The sequence below is a fragment of the Leucoraja erinacea genome, unplaced genomic scaffold (genome assembly GCF_028641065.1).
Source record: "Leucoraja erinacea ecotype New England unplaced genomic scaffold, Leri_hhj_1 Leri_967S, whole genome shotgun sequence".
Taxonomy (NCBI): domain Eukaryota; kingdom Metazoa; phylum Chordata; class Chondrichthyes; order Rajiformes; family Rajidae; genus Leucoraja; species Leucoraja erinaceus.
Genome location: NW_026576913.1, coordinates 1 through 19,723, shown reverse-complemented (window position 1 = coordinate 19,723; position 19,723 = coordinate 1). Strand labels below are relative to the sequence as shown.

The 19,723-nt window shown below is 40.9% G+C and overlaps 1 protein-coding gene across 1 annotated transcript; it reads right to left on the bottom strand.

Annotated features, from left to right (window-relative positions):
- LOC129695160 (uncharacterized) lies at positions 1 to 9,858 on the bottom strand. The gene is made up of 8 exons (XM_055631934.1): positions 9,677 to 9,858; positions 9,282 to 9,397; positions 6,880 to 7,002; positions 4,833 to 5,168; positions 4,701 to 4,710; positions 4,395 to 4,621; positions 2,108 to 2,277; positions 1 to 833 (listed from the first exon to the last, which is right to left on the bottom strand). Exons 1-8 carry the CDS (start codon positions 9,741 to 9,743, stop codon positions 815 to 817), a joined length of 1,068 nt encoding a protein of 355 aa, XP_055487909.1. The 5' UTR covers positions 9,744 to 9,858; the 3' UTR covers positions 1 to 814.
- Positions 9,859 to 19,723: the final 9,865 nt, after the last annotated feature.

Genomic DNA, 19,723 nt, shown 5'->3' with positions numbered 1-19,723 from the left:
TTGTGATAATCATATTTTATTATAATTGATTAAGTACAGATCACAAGATATTGCCAACAGATTGTTAAAAGTCTTACCCAGCTAAAGAAATAGATACAACATATGTGAACTGATTGTCATCTTGATTTATGTATCTAAAAATGACCTGGAGATTACATGTTTAAGAAAGAACTGCAGATGCTGGAAAAATTGAAGGTAGACAAAAATGCTGGAGAAACTCAGTGGGTGAGGCAGCATCTATGGAGCGAAAGGAATAGGTGACGTTTTGGGTCGAGACACTTCTTGAAGGGTCTTAAACCAAAACATCACCTATTCCGTTGCTCCATAGATGCTGCCTCACACGCTGAGTTTCTCCAGCATTTTTGTCTACCTTGTAGATTACATGATCACAATTTCTTAATAAGGAATCAAGTTGCAACTATTGTTTAATCAAATACATGATTGCTTTAACTCTAATACCAAATGATATCCCATGAAAAATCAAGAAAAAATATTTGAAAAGTTGTGTGAAACAGCTATAGGATTGTTTACATCCGGAAAAGCACAGTATCTGATGAGACCCCATCCAGGTTGGTACATTTCCTAATATTTTATTGTATATCAGTCTCCAGCAGCAGTCAGGCTGCTACAACTCGTTGGATTGCAGGGAAAAGACAGAGATTGCAGAGGAGAGGAAGAGAACTCTCACGTTAAACATGAGAATCCCAGCAGTTACATGCAGGAGAATATCAGACCCGGCAGTAATTGTAGTACACCCTGTAGAAGGCTTTTGAGCAATTCATGTTCTGGAGCTGCTTTGTCAGATCTCCTACTGTCAGAAGTCAGTGGCGTATCTGTGAAATGGCAGAAAAAGCAACAACTTAATGTAATGCAATCTGAGTCTGTTCCACGCCTCTCACCCATTGCATCCTTAAGGCCCTGTCCCACTTAGGCTATTTTTAGGCAACTGCCCACGACTGTCATCGCCGAAAAAACAGCGACTGGGCCCCCCTTTTGACATATAATTTTTAAAATAGAATCATTACCTTAAAAACAAAAAAAAACTGGTCAGCACTGGCGACAACCTATGTCACCTGGTGACAACCTACGTTAACCTGGTGACAACTACGACGGCACCTACATCAGGGAAGTACAGCTACGCTCATTGCCACAGTCAAACCCATTGTTGCCGACTGTCTCCGAAAATGTTTCAACATGTTGAAAATCCACTGGCGACCAGAAAGATGCTACGACACTTTGGGCAACTGAGGAGACGACTCATGACCATACAGGCGACACCCCGGCGACCACGTGGCAACAGCCTGGACGCCTGTAGTCGCCTAAAAAATAGCCTGAGTGGGCCAGGCCCTTTCACTTGTAATTTTAGCGGCAGTGTGGATGGAAATAGAATGGGAATAACGCAAGAAAATGTCAGTGATGTTTACAGTACATGAATCACACATGGAGGGGCCCGGCCCAATTTCACAACTGATTCGGTTTCACCATGAAATGATCACACATGCCTTGAAAACAAGCACAGCTCAATGCAATTTGAAACTTCATATTCAGGGGGGGAATTTGAAATAGAATAAATCTCACACATTAGTTAATTTGTACATTCCCGAAGAGTAATTCTTACATGCCTGAAGAGCAATATGATTGTAAAGTCTTGTTAAAGGTTGCAGCATAAAATATAAATGATTAAAAAATAAATTGTCTATAGTTAAATATGAAGCATCATGCTTAAATTTACATTATTAAGACAAGGAGATTTATTTATTTTGACCACTTTGCCCAGACCGATCTAACATGAGAAATCTCAGTCGTTCAAGAACAATGGTGAATCAGACTGCCGTTTATGAAACACTGGTAAAACTACCATCAGCTGTTTCCTGATAGATCATGAAGATTCATTAAATCATTTGAATTTGGATTCATCAACCAGCATGGACATTGTGGGCCGAAGAGCCTGGGAGAAGGCAGGAGAATGGGGTTGTGAGGGAAAGATAGATCAGCCATGAATGAATGATGGGCCGAACGGCCTAATTCAGCTCCGAGAACCTATGAAGGAAGGACAAAATAAAACAACATCAGATGCTGACAAGTAACTGAAACGTAACAAACCTACATTTTACTATCTTGATTCTCTTCTGTCTTGAGAGCTGCAGCCGGAGCAAAACGAATAACTCTGGTTAGACTCCTTCGCCTATTATGTTTCTTCTGCCTGCGCGAATATCCCCTCCACCCCCGGCGGCCAGATCTCCTCCTGCAATACCTTCCTCTTCTTCGGCCATAGTTCTGGAATAAAGTGTTTCATTAAAGCAATTGGTCAAAGAAAGCAATGACTATACGTGGACGTTTATGAAAGTACTGTGGAATTCACCTCCGTTCTAAATGTTGACACTGTATGTAATTATTTTGCAACTTCTACCGCTGTACAGTGGAGAGCATTCTGACTGGTTGCGTCATGGCCTGGTTTGGTAATTCCGGCGCCCAGGAATGAAAGAGGCTTCAGAAAGTTCTAGATTATGCTCTGTCCATCAAGGGTACAGACACCCCCCCCCCCCCCCTCAAAGGGATCTATAGGAAGTGCTGCATTTAGAAGGCAGCTATTATCATCAAAGACCCACCCCACCCTGGCCAATATCTCACTCCTACCATTACAACAAAGGCAGTAACAGAATTCCTTAGGGCTAACGGAATCAAGGGATATGGGGAAAAGCAGGAACGGGGTACTGATTTTGGATGATCAGCCATGATCATATTCAATGGTAGTACAGGCTCGAAGGGCCAAATGGCCTACTCCTGCATCTATTTTCTATTTTTCTATGTATCTAAGGCACAGGAGCCTGAGAACTGTTACCTCCATTGCCAAGAACAGCTTCTTTTCATCAACCATCATACACTTGATCCACCCTCTACAACCCTATCCATAATCCTACCTCAGCACCAATCTACTATGAACTAAGGTTGTACGACATACTTTGGCCTACCAGCTTAACAGGCAACTAGAGAGCAGTCCTGAACTATTGTCTACATTGGAGACCCTGGTACTATCTTTGGTCGGGCTTTACTGGCTTTATCTTGCACTAAACATTATTCATCTTACTCCCCTTATCATGTATCTATACACTGTCAATGGATCGACTGTAAACATGTATTGTCTTTCCGCTGGCTGGTTGGTGCACAACAAAAGCTTTTCACTGTATCTCGGTACACGTGACAATAAACTAAACTGATTGAGTGCTTTGAAGATGTGACCACAAAGGTTGATGAGGGTAGACATGTAGATGTTGTATATATGGACTTCAGCAAAGCATTCGACAAGGTTCCACATGGTAGGCTGCTCTGGAAGGTTAGATCACAAGGAGAGATTTCCAAATGGATAGAAAATTGGCTTCATGGAAGGAAGTTTCACGATGGTGACAATTTTCTTTTCAGACTGGAGGCCTGTGACTACTGGTATGATTCAGAGTTCAGTGCTGGGCCCGTTACTGTTTGTCATCTATATCATTGATTTGGTTGTGAATGTACAAGATATGATTAGCAGGTTTACAGATGACACAATAATGGGTGGTATTGTAGATAGTGAAGATCTTTGGCACAAATTGCAGCAGGATCTTGATCGGTTGGGCGGGTGGACTGAAGAATGGTTGATGGAATTTAATAAAGAGAAATGTGAGATGTTGCATTTTGGGAAGACTAACAAGGGGAAGGACCTACACAGTGAATGACAGGGCTCTGGGGAGTGTTGTAGAGCAGAGGGATCTAGGAGTGCACGCACATGGTTTGTTTAAAGTGGATCACGGGTAGATAAGTTGGTCAAAATGGCTTTCGGCATTTTGACCTTCATCAGTCAAAGTATTGATTATAGAAGTTGGGAGGTCATGTTGCAGTTCTATAAATCGTTGGTGAGTCCGCATTAGTGTATTGTGTTCAGTTCTGAGCACCATTGAGGTCAGGCAATTATATAAGCAGCATAGGTGGATATTGTCCTAATGTAGGCAAGTGTGATTGGTGTAGATGGGCAGTAAGGTTGGCATGGATTTGGTGGACTTGGTGGGAAGTCATGAGTACTTCTCCTGTCTCCAGCATTCATAAGGTCATAAGGAATAGGAGTAGAATTAGACCATCCGGCCCATTAAATCTACTCCGCCATTCAACCACGGCTGATATATCTCTCTTACCTAACCCCATTCTCCTGCCTTCTCCGATAACAACTGACTCAAGTACTTATCAAATTGACTTGTTTCTCTGCTGTACAACTCTGCAAAAGAGTCCAAATAATGTCCTTTATCTTATACACTAAAACTTATCAGCGTATCACATTTATGCTGTTGTTTCAGCGTAGATAAAAGTGATATTGCAGGCGTGCATCTCTTTAGCAATCAATTCAATAAAAATCATCGAGATACCTTTCTCGTGCATCTCCTTGATCGTTCATCGCTTTCGGATGATGATGATGATGATGATGATGATGATGATGATGATGATGATGAAGATGATGGTCGTTTTCTGGGTTTTTTGGTTGTTGTGGTGGTTGTGGTTGGTGTGGTGGTCGGAGTGGTAGTGGTGGCCGTGGTAGTTGGTGTGGTCACAGTTGTGGTCGGTGTGGTAACTAAAGTGCTGTCTGTGGTGTCCAGGTGTGGTCGGTGTGGTGTCTAAAGTGCTGTCTGTGGTGTCCAGTGTGGTGGTAACTAAAGTGCTGTCTGTGGTGTCCAATGTGGTCGGAGTGGTAACTAAAGTACTGTCTGTGGTGTCCAGTGTGGTCAGTGTGGTGACTAAAGTGCTGTGTCTGTGGTGTCCAGTGTGGTCTAAAGTGTGGTAACTAAAGTACTGTCTGTGGTGTCCAGTGTGGTAACTAAAGTGCTGTCTGTGGTGTCCAGTGTAGTAACTAAAGTGCTGTCTGTGGTGTCCAGTGTGGTCGGAGTGGTAACTAAAGTGCTGTCTGTGGTGTCCAGTGTGGTCAGTGTGGTAACTAAAGTGCTGTCTGTGGTGTCCAGTGTGGTCGGAGTGGTGACTAAAGTGCTGTCTGTGGTGTCCAGTGTGGTAACTAAAATGCTCGGTGTGGTCACCGGTGTGGTCGGGGTAATTGCTGGTGTTGTCACGTTTGTGTTAAAGCACTGGACTGCAACGTTTTGAACTTGGCCCGCCCGCAGTGAGATTGTGCTTGTACACGTAGCAGTTTCCTGTAAAGAGAAAAAACCCACAGAATTGTACAAACATACTATAGCATGGAAACATCTAACTCCACGCTCTCATGGCAACCAAGATGTCCCATCAAAGCTAGTCACAATGGCCTGTGTTTGTCCCATATCCCATCGCACCTTTCTCATCCATGTACAGTATCCGTCCAAATTACCCTTCAACACAATATTCCCAGCTGATCATGATGTCCCAACTTCTACATTCAGTTTCCCGACTGATGTGGATCAGCATTCAAAAAGCCTTCTTCACCCACCTGCAGGAAACCAATGTACATGTGCCGGCTCTGGAGAGGGTCCAGAAGATGTTTACAAGAAGGATCACAAAGTATGGTGAGTGTCTGTCAGGTTTTGACAACCCCCCCCCCCTCCCACCTCCCACTTTCCAATGTTAAGGTCAGCACTCTGCTTACTTTTGTTCCTGTGTGCCCACACCTCATTGAGTTCCAATCCCGACATCATGCTGAGCTCTTCTGCTGTGGCCTCCACCTCCCAACCTTGTTCTCTGGTCTCACCTGCCAGTCATGAGTACTTCTCCTGTCTCCAGCATTCATAAGGTCATAAGGAATTAGACCATCCGGCTCATTAAATCTACTCCGCCATTCAACCACGGCTGATATATCTCTCTTACCTAACCCCATTCTCCTGCCTTCTCCCCATAACCCCTGACTCAAGTACTAATCAACAATCTGTCTATCTCTGCCTTAAAAATATCCACTGTCTTGTCCTCCACAGCCTTCTGTGGTAAATAATTCCACAGATTCACCACCCTCTGACGAAGGAGATTTCACCTCCTCGCATTCCTAAATGAAAGTCTTTTAATTCTGACGTTTCTCCTCCTCACACACGGAGGGACCAGCCTGTCCCACACACAGACCGCCCACACAGGCCAACATGTCTCACCTACACTACCCTCACCTGCTTGCGTTTGGCCCATATTCCCCTAAACCTCTCCTATCCATGCACCAGTCTAAATCTTTCTGAAACTTTGCGATAATACCTGCTGGGTGTGTTGGAAGGAACTGCAGATGCTGGTTTAAACCAAAGATAGACACATAACGTGGGTCCGATAGCATCTCTGGAGAAAAAGAATAGTTGACGTTTCGAGTCAAGATTCATCTTCAAGGGTTGGTTCTAATTGAAGTCCGTGGCTTCACCACACACACAGCCAGCCCTTAACAATATTCAGTTCTCCCACAAAATAATTGAGCACCTGAAGATATCAAATATATTTTCAGTGGCTGAAGGGTGTATTTGCATCTTGACTGAGTGAATTGGACTTCCATCAGATTGCACAACTGATTGTACGGAAATTACCCGTAGGAAACAAATCTAATAATATGTCTGCAGTGAACACAGCAATATATATATATATATATATATATATATATATATATATATATGACATGTGTTCTAATATTGAAGATGTTGGTTAGTTTTTCTTTTTCAATGTTTGAACTAATATTTACAATCCTGAATCCATTTTATGACGTTGTTTGATGTTGACTAGATTTCAAGACCACAAAGACCGAGCTTCAATACTAACTACAGGTGCTGTGGGAAGACGGATCAGCCATGATTGAATGGCGGAGTAGAGTTGATGGGCCAACTGGCCTAATTCCGCTCCTTTTACTTATGAACCTATGTCAATAGAGATGACAACAGAGAAATGAATAGCAAATGGTGTAACACTCACAGCATTCATGATGGGTATCAGGTCACAGATTGATGGGTCGATACCGGAGTTGTTCAGACACACAGTTCCCTGGATATCGATAACTATTACCACCAGGAATAGGCGTTCTCCTAAATTAGCCTCCTAAAAAAACAAAGAAGAATGTTACACTCAATGAATAGTATTTGTAATAACATGCCCAATGACACCATTGTTATTTGGATTTCCTATGTCTTGCTGCACTTGAATCACACTACTTGCTGCTTCTCAAGATGGCCTTCAATGCACATTGATGCAGTGGGTCAAGGGTTACGAGTGTTTCATTGTCAGATGCACTGGGCAGGGGACAATGAAACTCTTACTTGTTCTTAATGCAACAACATGCAAATAAATGTACAATAAACAATAAACAATAAATTACCAAAGTACGTAGTGCACCCTTGACAAAGTTCATAGTAGATCTTAGCTGAAGTAAGGTTGTGGTTCAAGATGGCTGATGGATGATGGAAAGAAGTTGTTCTTTAATTTGGAGGTCACTGAGCCTTTTCTCCCATTAGAAGCCATGAGATGAGAGCATGGCCAAGGTGGTAGAGGTCCTTGATGATAATCATTGCCTTTCTAAGGCACAACTTACTGGTTTTCTTCTCACAGTCTTAAATGGCCTCCCCTTTATTCTAAGACTGTGGCCCCTGATTCTGGACTCGGCCAAAATTGGGAACATTTTTCCTGCATCTCGTTGTTTAGTCCTTTTATAATGTTATATGTTTCTATAAGATCCCCCTCATCCTTCCAAACTCCAGTGAATACAAGCCTAGTCTTTTCAATCTTTCCTCATATGACAGTCCCGCCATCCCAGGGATCAATCTTGTGAACCTACGCTGCACTGCCTCAATCACAAGGGTGTCCTTCCTCAAATTAGGAGACCAAAACTGTACGCAATACGCCAGATGTGGTCTTACCAGAGCCCTATACAACTGCAGAACAATCTCTCTACTCCTATACTGAAATCCTCTTGTTATGAAGGCCAACATTCCATTAGCTTTCTTCATTGCCTGCTGTACCTGCACGCCAACTTTCAGTGACCGGTGTACAAGGACGCCCAGGTCTCGCTGCACCTCCCCCTTACATAACCTAACCCCATTGAGATAATAAACTAAACTAAACTAAGCAAAACTAATTTAAACTAAATCTTAACAAAATAAAATAGAGAACTTTCATTAGTATAAAAACATTTACTATTTCACACTGTCGCTACAATTAATTCTACAGTGAGATAAGGTTTACTTTGGTTGCACAAGCAACAACTGTTAATCCATATGAGTTTCTATTGCTTGTGTTCAGATAGTTTCTGTGGGCACTTTTCTCCTGTTGCAATACTATGGCATGAGAAACAGTAATTATATTTATACTAATGAAAGTTCGCTATTTTATTTTGTTAAGATTTGGTTTAGTTTAGTTTAGTTTAGTTTAGTTTAGTTTAGTTTAGTTTAGTTTAGTTTAGTTTAGTTTAGTTTAGTTTAGTTTAGACATACGGCCCTGCAGCCCACCAAGTCTGCATCGACCAGCGACCCCCACACATAAACACTATCTTACCTACACACATTAGGGACAATGTTATGTTTACACGAAGCCAATTAACCTACAATTAACCAGCTCCTATTTTCTATGTTTCTAATATCTTTCTCCACATAGGTGAAATTTCCATTGATGATCTTGCCCACCTCCTGCAGCTCCACAAATAGATGTTCATGTTCCTCTTTTAGATGCCCTATTCTCTCCCTAGTTACTCTTTTTCACAATATACTTATTTAAATCTCTTTGGATTTTCTGGTTTTTTTCTGTCAATCTACCTCACATCCCCATTTCACCTTCCTAACTTCCTTATTAAGTATATTCCTGCATCCCCTCTACTGATATTATGCTGAACATTGATTTCTCCACCTTCAAATAACCCCTGCATGCCCTCTCTCTCATTCCCTCCCCCAACCAAGTCAGATTCAAGGTTGTCTTGTTGAGTCTCATTGTCTGTAACCCGTTTTCACCTAGCCCACAGCTAACAATGGCCTGTTTCCTTTATCATCATTACTTATTTGCATCTTTTATTCATGTGTTCTGTGTCTATATCACCGTCTGTAACACTCGTTGCATTTCCCCTGACAGTCTGAAAAGGGGTCTCGACCCAAAAACGTCACCTATTCCTTCTCTACAGAGATGCTGCCTGACCCACTGACCCGTTTGTAACTTTTACAAACACCTGTCTAACACCATAAAATTCACATTGCCACATTTGTAGACCAGTTCTGGACTTTTCCACAACCGTTTTAAAACTAGTAGAACAAATGCAGGAGAAGAAACGCATGCTCATGTCATTTAATACATTTTGGCAAGAGGTAAAAATTAACCGTGAAATGAAATGTACTTACATGGAGAACTTCACATCTTGTAACAGCAAAGAGGTTGCTGTTTGAGGAGTCCACATTCACCTGTGCAATTGTAGCATTTTCAACAATTGGGAAGGTTGAACTTGCACATGATTGCGCTGAAACAAAAACAGATTTCAAGAACAATATATCTTTGAGTAATGTCTCTGCCTCTTACTCTCTGCACCATGACATGTTCCTTAAAACCTATCTCTTTAGACAAAGCTTTTGATCTACTGCTCTGTGTCAAAATGGAATTACCTTCCCATGAATTACATTTGAATATTTCATGATGCAAAATTATATTTGCTAACTTTTTTGCTGGATTGAACCCACATGAACTATCAGAACAAATCATACTCTAGTCTAGTCCATTGACAGCTTGTTTCAGTACTTGCCAGAGGTGTAGAAGATGTGGACTGCAGCAAAAACAAAGAGGATGGTTTTCATTTTACATCTATACATGGCTGAAGATGTACTGGTCACAGTGTTTGATTTCACACTTATATATATCCTGGACCTCACAAAACAATCCCACGAATAATACCACAATGATGTAAATAGAGAACAGGGAAATTACTCAACTCCTTCATGTCCCAGGAATTCTTGCCAATTATCAAAAGCATGACTGAAAGATTTATTTTGGACAGAGTGACGCGTCAACTTCCTGTTTTGTAATCAATGCGTTCCATGCTAATTACCTTTACTATATTGTGACAGAATAACTGAGTGGGAGTTTTCATGTTTATGAAATCCAAGGTGCAGAAGGTATGTAATGGTCATTGGGTATCTCAGTCGTGTTCACATAAGCGATATCGGCATCAGAAGACCAAGGCTGGCATTCTTCTATTCATCTTTGTCCTTGAGAAGGCAATGATCATAGAGTCACAGTGATACAGTGTGGAAACAGGCCCTTCAGCCCAACTTGCCCACATCGGCCAACAATGTCCCAGCTACACTGGTCCCACCTCCCAGCATTTGGTCCATATCCCTCCAAACCTATCCTATCCATGTATCTGTCTAAATGTTTCATAAAAGTTGGGTATTGACACAAAATGCTGGAGTAACTCAGCGGGACAGACAGCATCTCTGGAGAGAAGGAATGGGTGAATGGCAGAACTATAAAGACAAGCATGGGAAAATGAATTTGACCAACCTATAATGAAAGATATATGGGATGAAAGTTTACAACATATACATCAAAGCTCATTAAATGGCAGACACTCCTTAATACAATTTAAAGTACTACACAGACTGCACTATTCTAAAACAAAATGAAACAGCATTTTTCCAAATATATCTCCTATCTGTGATAAATGTCAATATTTAGAAGCTAATTGATGTATATGTTGTAAATATCTAAAACAATATTTGAGTGTAGTCTATAATTCTGTTGTAACTCCTGAAATGAAAGAAAAATACCTTTTCGGTAAAGGTATCCCACCTTTTAAATTCCATGGTTTTTCCATTGTACAAACACTTTATCCAACACAGAAGGTGTAAATGAAGGATTATTTACAATGAGGAGAAGAAGGAGTGATAAATTATCCAATTTTGAAGTCACTTTTAATTGTTTCCAAGTTCGTATACCACAATATATTATCGGATTTTCACTATGTCTTTTTATTCCATTTTGTAGGGGTTAACAAGATCGAGCCAATTTCAAAAGGTAAACAATCTTCCTTTTCCATCTCTAACCAGTCTGGTTGTTGATCCATATCTTCCAACCAGAAGTTCATATTTTTAATATTAACTGCCAAATAAAAATAGAACATTTGCTAAGACTAATCCTCCATTCATCTTGGATTTACATAAATGTTTCTTACTTATTCTATGGTTCTAGAAATCCCAATTGAAACTTGTAACAATAGAATCAAGTTTAAAAAAATAAATTGGGAGAGATATATCAGAATTGATTGAAATAAATACAATATTTGTGGAAGGAAAATCATCTTTATGGCATTAATTCGACCAGTACTGAATATGCTTATGCAGTTTATTAAATAAAGGGGGAAAATGTAATTTAAATAAAGAAGTATATTTCTTAGTCACATATATTTCAAGATATTTAATTTTTTCATAGACTATTTTAAAATGAGATTGTTGCAATGTATGTGGGTTTAGTTCCGTTATTGGCATAATTTCACTTTTATTCCAATTAACTCTATATCACGAGAATGAGCCAAGTTGAGTAATCAGATTTAGTAAATTTGGAATACTAGTTTCTAGGTTTGTAATATATAGTTATACATCATCTGTGTATAAAGAAATGTTATTAACTGTATCTTTAGTATTATACCCATAAATTTCTGGGTGGGCTCTAACACTTTCTGCAAGTGGTTCGATAGCTAGGGCGAATAATAACTGAGATAATGAGCATCCTTGTCTACAACCTCTAGACAGATTGAATTTGGGTGATAACATTTGATTTGTCTATATTCTAGCTTTTGGGTTTGTATATAGGAGTTTAACCCACGTACCAAACTTCTCACCCAGATGAACATTTTCATTCACCGAAAATAGATAGGGCCATTCCACCTGATCAAATGCTTTTTTCAGCATCTAACGAGATGACTGCTAAATCTACATTAGCTATTGTATTTGAATATATAATATTAAATAATGGTCTCAGAGTTTCTGGCAGTTTCTGTTGAGTGATAGCATTATTATATAATGTCTGTAGACGTGGAGAGATCAGGTCATTAAATTTTTAATAAAATTCTGAGTTTAAACCATCAGAGCCTGCGGCCTTTCCGTATTTCAAAGATCTAAAGGACTTCAATATCATTTACTGATATTTCAGCACATAATAATTCTCTCTCTTTCAGATCTAAGGCTGTAAGATTACATTTCTGTAAGAATGTTTCCATTATCTCAGGACAATCTGTCGTTTTGGCTGAATAAAGTGTTTAATAATATTGTAAAAATCTGTCATTGATATCCTTGGGGAATGTTAGTGTTCCGCCCACATCTGATCTAATTTTATGAATTGTTTTTTCCTCATCCAACTTACGAAGTTGACTGGCTAATAGTTTTTGTGGTTTATCACCAAATTCAATTTGTAGTTGTTTAGTGTGTTGATAAAGTTTTATGATTTGATCTGAGTATATTTGATTTAACTTACATTTAAGTGCAGCGATTTTATTATGTTTTATCATAGACGGCAGCATTCTCTATATCTAATTGCCTTATTTCCATTTCTAATACATGTTGTTTAGCCCGATTCTTTATATTATGGAAGGCTTGAGAGGAGGTTAATGCTCCTCGTACAAATGCTTTGAATGTTTCCCAAAGAAGGAAGACAGATGTTTCAGGGCGGTCATTCGTCTCGAAAAACATATTAATCTGTGTTATAAGATATTCGTAGCATGCTTTATCATTTAAAATTTGAGGGTTAAGTCTCCATTGTGTCTGCTTCTCGGTCATTCCATTTAGTTTAAACCATGAATGTTAAAGGTGCATGATCCGAGATTATAATATTATGATATTTCGAATTATAAGTATATGGGGTAAGTTTAGTGTGGCTATCACTAACTACATTGATTGTAGATGTAGTTTTCTTCCTTTCTTTGCACTCTTTGAACCAAATGGTCGATTCTTGAATAAGTTTTATGTACCGTTGAGTAAAATGAATATTCTCGTCCAGATGGATTTTCTGTTCTCCAGACATCTTTGATATTGGTGGTATTAATATATGAATTTAATAATTCACTTGCCTTGGATTTTATTTGCCTTTGTGTTGATGATCTATCTAGGTAAGAATCTAATGTACAATTTGAGTCTCCACCAATTATCAAATTATATTGTGTAAGTTCCGGAATAGTGTTAAGTGTTTTCTTGAAGAACAATGGGCTGTCACAATTTGGTCTATGATTAGTAATAAATAATAAAGGTTGTAAATCAATAGCTAGACAACTTGCTCAGCTATCGTTGTCAACTATCATTAGTCCTTGGGTATAACAATTTAAAGTTCCATTTGTTCTCTGCAAAGTGATGACACCGTGGAGATAATGTTCAATCATCAGTCTCAATATCCTGGGCGAACTCCAGTGCATTCTTGTAATCGGTGAAGAAATGTTCCTTCTGCTTGTAGGTGACTCTCAGTTTTGCAGGGTACATCAGTCCATATCTCAAATTTGGTATCTTCTTAAGGATTCCACTTGTCTCATTGAAAACGCTCTTCTCTTAACAACCTCTACAGGATAGTTTCTGAAAATACTGATCCTGTCGCCTTCAAATGAAAGATTTCTGTTGCCAGCAATTTTTGTCCAGATGTCTTCCAAAAGTGGTCATAATGCATCTTCAGTATCAGTTGTCTTGGGGGGCAGCTAGCACTCGGACGAGGTCTCAATGCTCTGTGTGCCCGACCTAGTAGAGGCTTTTTATCTAAATTTAAAACTTTTTGTAAAAGATCTGCAGCAAAGTCACGAAGGCTTTTATTTCCTTCTTTGCCCTCTTAAGGTACATTAAGGTAGCATACAATGATGCAATGAGGTTGCTACTTCGTGTCCCTAGGTGGCATAGTGCCAGTCAATTGTTTGTGTCCACTAGAGTGCCAACCTGTAAGGCACTCTTAAGACAGCTGATGTTTAGTTTTATGTGTCGCCTGGACAAGTCAGAGAACCACATAATTGAAGCCTTAGTCAGCCCTCTGAAAAGCTGCTATAGATTCACTTCTAGGCTAAGATGGCATTGGTGCAATAGCTTATTTTAGGCTAATATGCAATTTCTTAATGTATCTTTGTAATTCTTTGTACTGTTTGATGTGTATATGGACCTGTGTCTGAAATAAAGCTTTAATAATAATAATAATAATAATAATAATAATAATAATAATAATAATAATAATAATAATAATAATAATAATAATAATAATAATTAATTTAACACCAACAATTCTTAGATTCTGGCATTTCTGACATCCCTCCAAGTCAATACATTTTTCAGTCACTTTATTCAATAAATCTGTTAAACGCTTGGTCTCAGGGAGAATTATTTTTGTAGTTTCAGCACTTGTGTCAGCAATTGACTCTAATTCAGTTATAGCTGCAATGTGCTGATTTACTGTATCGATAATGGGATCCAGCCTAGAGTTAAAGATCGATTCCATCAAATTAAGTTTAACGTTTACCTCTTCCATTTGTTGATTTAATTTTTCATACATTTCTTCCGTCCAGGTAAACAATTCTTCTCAAACTGAACCGAGGTTGAAATTTCTTCTTTGAAGTTTTTCAGTTCTTCCTTTATACTTGAGATTTATCTTGAAATAAAAGTACGAAGGTCCTCCATTTGTTTTTTTAGTCTTTGTTTTCAGGACAAGTTTTGAAACTTCCTCTTGGGACGACGCTGAAATTGCATATTCAGCCACTCCTGTCCTTCAGGATTAAATACTGCTGGAGTACTGTATCGCCACTCTCTGTGTTAGAATTTCAATTCTTGCCCTTTAACGAGAAAACAAGCATCTGAGACCCACGATAAACTACAATTGGTCTGAAGGAGGGTCTCGACCCGAAACGTCACCCATTCCTTCTCTCTAGGGATGCTACCTGTCCCGCGGAGTTACTCCAGCATTTTGTGTCTATCTTCAATGCCTGCATGTTTTGCTGGATCAGTTAGCAGAAGTAGAATCAGCAAATAATGACAAACAATATTCTCAAATTATTATTATTTATGGAATATTATACACAGCATTGACATAAAATATCACAGTTCATCTAGATGCTTCTCTCCTCTTTTCCTTCCATCCCTCTATCAGTTTTAGTTTAGTTTAGTTTTGAGATACAGAGTGGAAACAGGCCCTTCGACCCATCGAATCCACGCCGACCAATGATCACCCATACACTAATACTATCCTACACACATTAGGGACAATTTGACTGAAGCCAATTAATTAGGGGATCAAACCTGGGTCTCTGGCATTGCAGGCGCTACAAGGTAACAAATCTACCGCTGTGCTACTGTGCCGCCTCTTTGTGTATAGAAGGATATTGAGCCCTAGTACACAGCCCTCTGTAAGTGGCAATTCAAGTATATAGAATGGTAATGAAGCCTCTTTGTAAGAAGGAACTGCAGATTCTGGTTTAAACCGAAGATAGACACAAAATGCTGCAGTAACTCAGCGGGACAGGCAGCATCTCCGGAGAGAAGGAATGGGTGACGTTACGGGTCGAGACGGTCCCGCTGAGTTACTGATGATACAATAGTGGGTGGTTTTGATTATAGTGAAGATGGTTGTGAAAATTTGCAGCAGGATCTGGATCGATTGGCCAGGTGGGCGGAGGAATGGTTGATGGAATTTAATACAGGGAAATGTGAGGCGTTACATTTTTGAAAGTCGCCGGTAGATAGGGTGGTCAAAAATGCTTTTGGCACATTGGCCTTTGTCAGTTAGAGTATTGAGTATGGAAATTGGGGGGGTCATGTTGCAGTTGTATAAGATATTGGTGAGGCTACATTTAAGGGTGTCCGGACATGGCGCCGACAGACAAGAAGTCGAAGCAAAGAAGTCGAAGCCAAAGAACAGAATGGAAACGAGGCCGAAACGACAATAAACTGAAAGAGTCTGAAGACGAGACTCCGACTAACCTAAAGGATGGGACGCCTAAATGCAAACTAACAGAAAGGGCGGGGCGCATAAATCCCAAGGATCCGAAAAGCTGCGTTGCCTAATAGCAAACTCACCGAATGGCCGCTCTGTCGAAACGCCACCTACCCGAAACGCGGCGTCACCTACAGGCCAACGAACTGACGGCTGCTCAACAGAAACGTCCAATAACGGACATGACGTTGACGGGGGCGGGACTTGTCAGCGATTGGTCCAGACCCCCGCGTCCATCACATCACTGTGAAGGCATGAATATTGTCCCAAACCTCCGCTCCACTCGACCCGCAGCCCGCGGTGGGTGGCCGTGGGAGAGTGGGGGCGGTCCCGAGGGATGCACACCTTCGGACGCTTTCAACTTGGTGTTTGGGTTCAGATTGCCCAGTCACCTATAGCTTGTGTGGGAAAATGAACCCCATGCTCCCGTCTCCCCCTTCTCTCTCCCCTCTTCTCTCTCTCCCCTCTTCTCTCCCCCTCTCTCTCTCTCTCTCTCCCCCTATCTCTCTCCCTTCTCCCCTCTTCTCTCTCCCCCACTCTCTCTCCCTTCTCTCTCTCTCCCCTTCTCTCTCCCCCCTTCCCTCTCTCCACTCTTCTCTTCTCTTCTCTCTTCCCCTCCTCCCTCCCCCCTCTCTCCCTTCTCGCTCCCTCCCCTCTCTCTATCTCCCCTTCTCTCTCCCCCTTTGTCTCTCTCCCCCCTTCTCTCTCCCCCCTTCTCTCTCCCCTTCTCTCTCTCCCCCTTCTCCCCCCCCCTGTTCTCTCTCCCTCTTCTCTCCCCCTGCCCCCCTCCCTTCTTTCTCTCCTCTTCCCTACCCCTTCTCTCTCTCCTCCGTCTCCACCCATGGGAGCGTCCAACAGTCACGGAGGGAGGGGCAAATCACCCTGAGTGGGGGTTGGGGTCCGATGGTGGTGCATCATGGTCAGTGACTGTGGGACATTCCCGCGGGTGGAGACGGAGGAGAGTGAGAAGGGGGAGAGAGGTTGACTATAGGCTGCCTTGGTCATTTTTGAGACTGAAGGAATTTGCATGAATAGCCAGGGGTAACATTAAAGCAAAGAGTTTTTAAATAGTGTTCAATAAATGAAAGCTAATTTCCATCAGTAAGAATGTTGGTATAAAGCACAATAGGATTCAGGAATGGGTGTTGTTTACTGTATACTCTGCACTGTGGGTGGCCTGACTGCATTAATGTAGAATATTTTCTTTGTTTGAATAGCACACAAACAAAAGCTTTTCACTATATATAGTGACAGAGTCAAAGATTGATACAGCATTGAAACAGGCCCTTCATCCCAACTTGCCCACACCGCCCAACATGTCCCAGCTACACTAGTCCTACCTGGCCTATATCCCTCCAAACCTGTCCTATCTATGTACCCGTCTAACTGTTTCTTAAATGTTGGGATAGTTCCCGGCTCAACTACTTCCTCTGGCAGCTTGTTCCATACACCCACCACCCTTTGTGTGAAAAGGTTACCCCTCAGTTCCTATTAAATATCACCTAAACCTTCAGATTGGTCCCGACCCAAAACGTCACCCATCCTTTCTCTGCAGAGATGCTGCCTGTCCTGCTGAGTTACTCCAGATTTTTGTGTCTATCCCAGGACAGAAAGGTCAGTGTGGGAATGGGAAGGGGAGTCAAAGTGTTTATGAAATCTCTTTAGTTCCTTGTGATGAGAGCCAGCATTGTGTGGATCTACATGGCGAGCTACCATTTAGAGGTTTTGGTCAGAGAGTTTGTGTGTGAGCTGACGGATGTAGGGAGGTAATACAGTATGTATTGGGAAAATATATAGTTGATGCCATGATCCATAACAGCATTATAGAGGGATCATGTGTAGAAGGATCATGAAGTCCATGTCCACAGCTCTCTGAAAGGGGCAACACAAGTCGACAGAGTGCTAAAGAAGCCACGGTGTAGGAACAAATGGGAAGGCCATGCGGAGTTGGTGTTCAAAGTAACCAGCGATTTATTAGACATTGTGAGCACTAGGAGTCCAGTCAAAGCTGATCTCCTGAGCACAGCGGCACAGCTTTTACATTCTCAGCTGGCAACAATACACAGAAACTTGATCAACAGTAAAACTAAGCCTTAATTACAGAATTGTGCCTTCAGAGAGACAGAAAGACTTGAATACGAAACCAACTAGGTCTTGGTTACAGAATTATAATAAGATAAGATAATAATCTGCCTTCTTGTTCTTGCCACCAAAGTGGATAACCTCACATTTATCCACATAATTGTAAATTACTGAGGTCCCAGCACTGAGCCTTGCTGCACCCCATAAGTCACTGCCTGCCATTCTGAACAGGACCCGTTAATTCCTACTCGTTGCTTCCGGTTTGCCAACCTTGTCAATACCCTACCCCCAATAACATGTGCTCTAATTTTGCCCACTAATCTCTTGTGTGGGACCTTGTCAATGGCTTTTTGAAAGTCCAGATACACCACATCCACTGGCTCTCCCTCATCCATTCTACTTGTTACATCCCGAAAACATTCCAGAAGATTAGTCAAGCATAATTTCCCCTTCATAAATCCATGCTGACTTTGACCGATCCTGTCACTGCTATCCCAAGGCACAACTATAACATCTATAATAATCGACTCCAGCATCTTCCCCACTACCGATGTCAGGCTGACTTGTCTATAATTCCCTGTTTTCTCTCTCCATCCTTTCTGAAAAAATGGAGTTACATTACCTATCCAGTCCACAGAAACTGATCTAGTCTATAGAACATTGACAAATGTTCACCAATGCATCAACGATTTCTAGGGTCACCTCCTTGAGATCTCTGGGATGCAGACCTTCAGGCCCTGGGGATTTATCTGCCTTCCATCACAATGGTTTACCTAACACCATTTCCACCAGTGGACAACACCGTCGGGAGCTCAAAGGTCACAGGTTGGCGACCTGTTTTTACAGAGCTCCCGTGGCAACAGCTGCGTCCGCTGGACTGGAGGGCGGCATCATCGGCAGCTTCGACCAAACCGGGTCGCGGAGCTTGAAACGGTCCGTTCGCGGAGCTCGGTTGAGCCGTGGGACCGACTTACCATCTCCCGGTGGGGTAACAACATCGGAGGCCTGGATCTGGATCGCCTCAACGCAGAGGGAGAATAGGAGGGAAGAGACAGTGACTTTAAGACTTTGCCTCCATCATAGTGAGGAGGTGCCTGGTGAACTCACTGTGGTGGATGTTCATTTGTGTTTATTGTGTGTTTTGTTGTTTATTATTATATGTATGGCTGCAGGCAACGACATTTCATTTAGACCGAAAGGTTTGAATGACAAATAAAGGAATCTAATCTAATCTAATCTAATCTAATCTGACTAATGTGGATTCCCCAACAGATTGTTTTAAAAGTACCAAAAAAACAAAAAAAAAATATACACACCCAAAAAAAAAAAACCACAAAAAAACAAAACGCAAAAAAACAACCAAAAAAAAAAAAACCAACGAAAAACAAAACCGAACCCCAACCACAACCTTAAAAAATAAAACAACCAACACCAACAAACAAAAAAAAAAATACCACCACAAAAAACGACCAAAACAAAAAACCGACAAAAAACCCTCACAAAAAACAAAAAATAAAAAACAAAAAAAACAAAAAAAATACTAAACGAACCAAAAACATCACAAAAAACACTTAATACAAAAAACAAAACAATTAAAAACTTACCAAAAATTAACCAGCCTAAAAAAACCATAAACACCAAAAACCCAATAACCAACCACAAACCAAAAAACACAAAAATAATACAAACCCAAAACAAACGAACTTAAAACAACCCACAAAACACCATAACCAAAACCCACTATACATACAACGAGAAAACACCC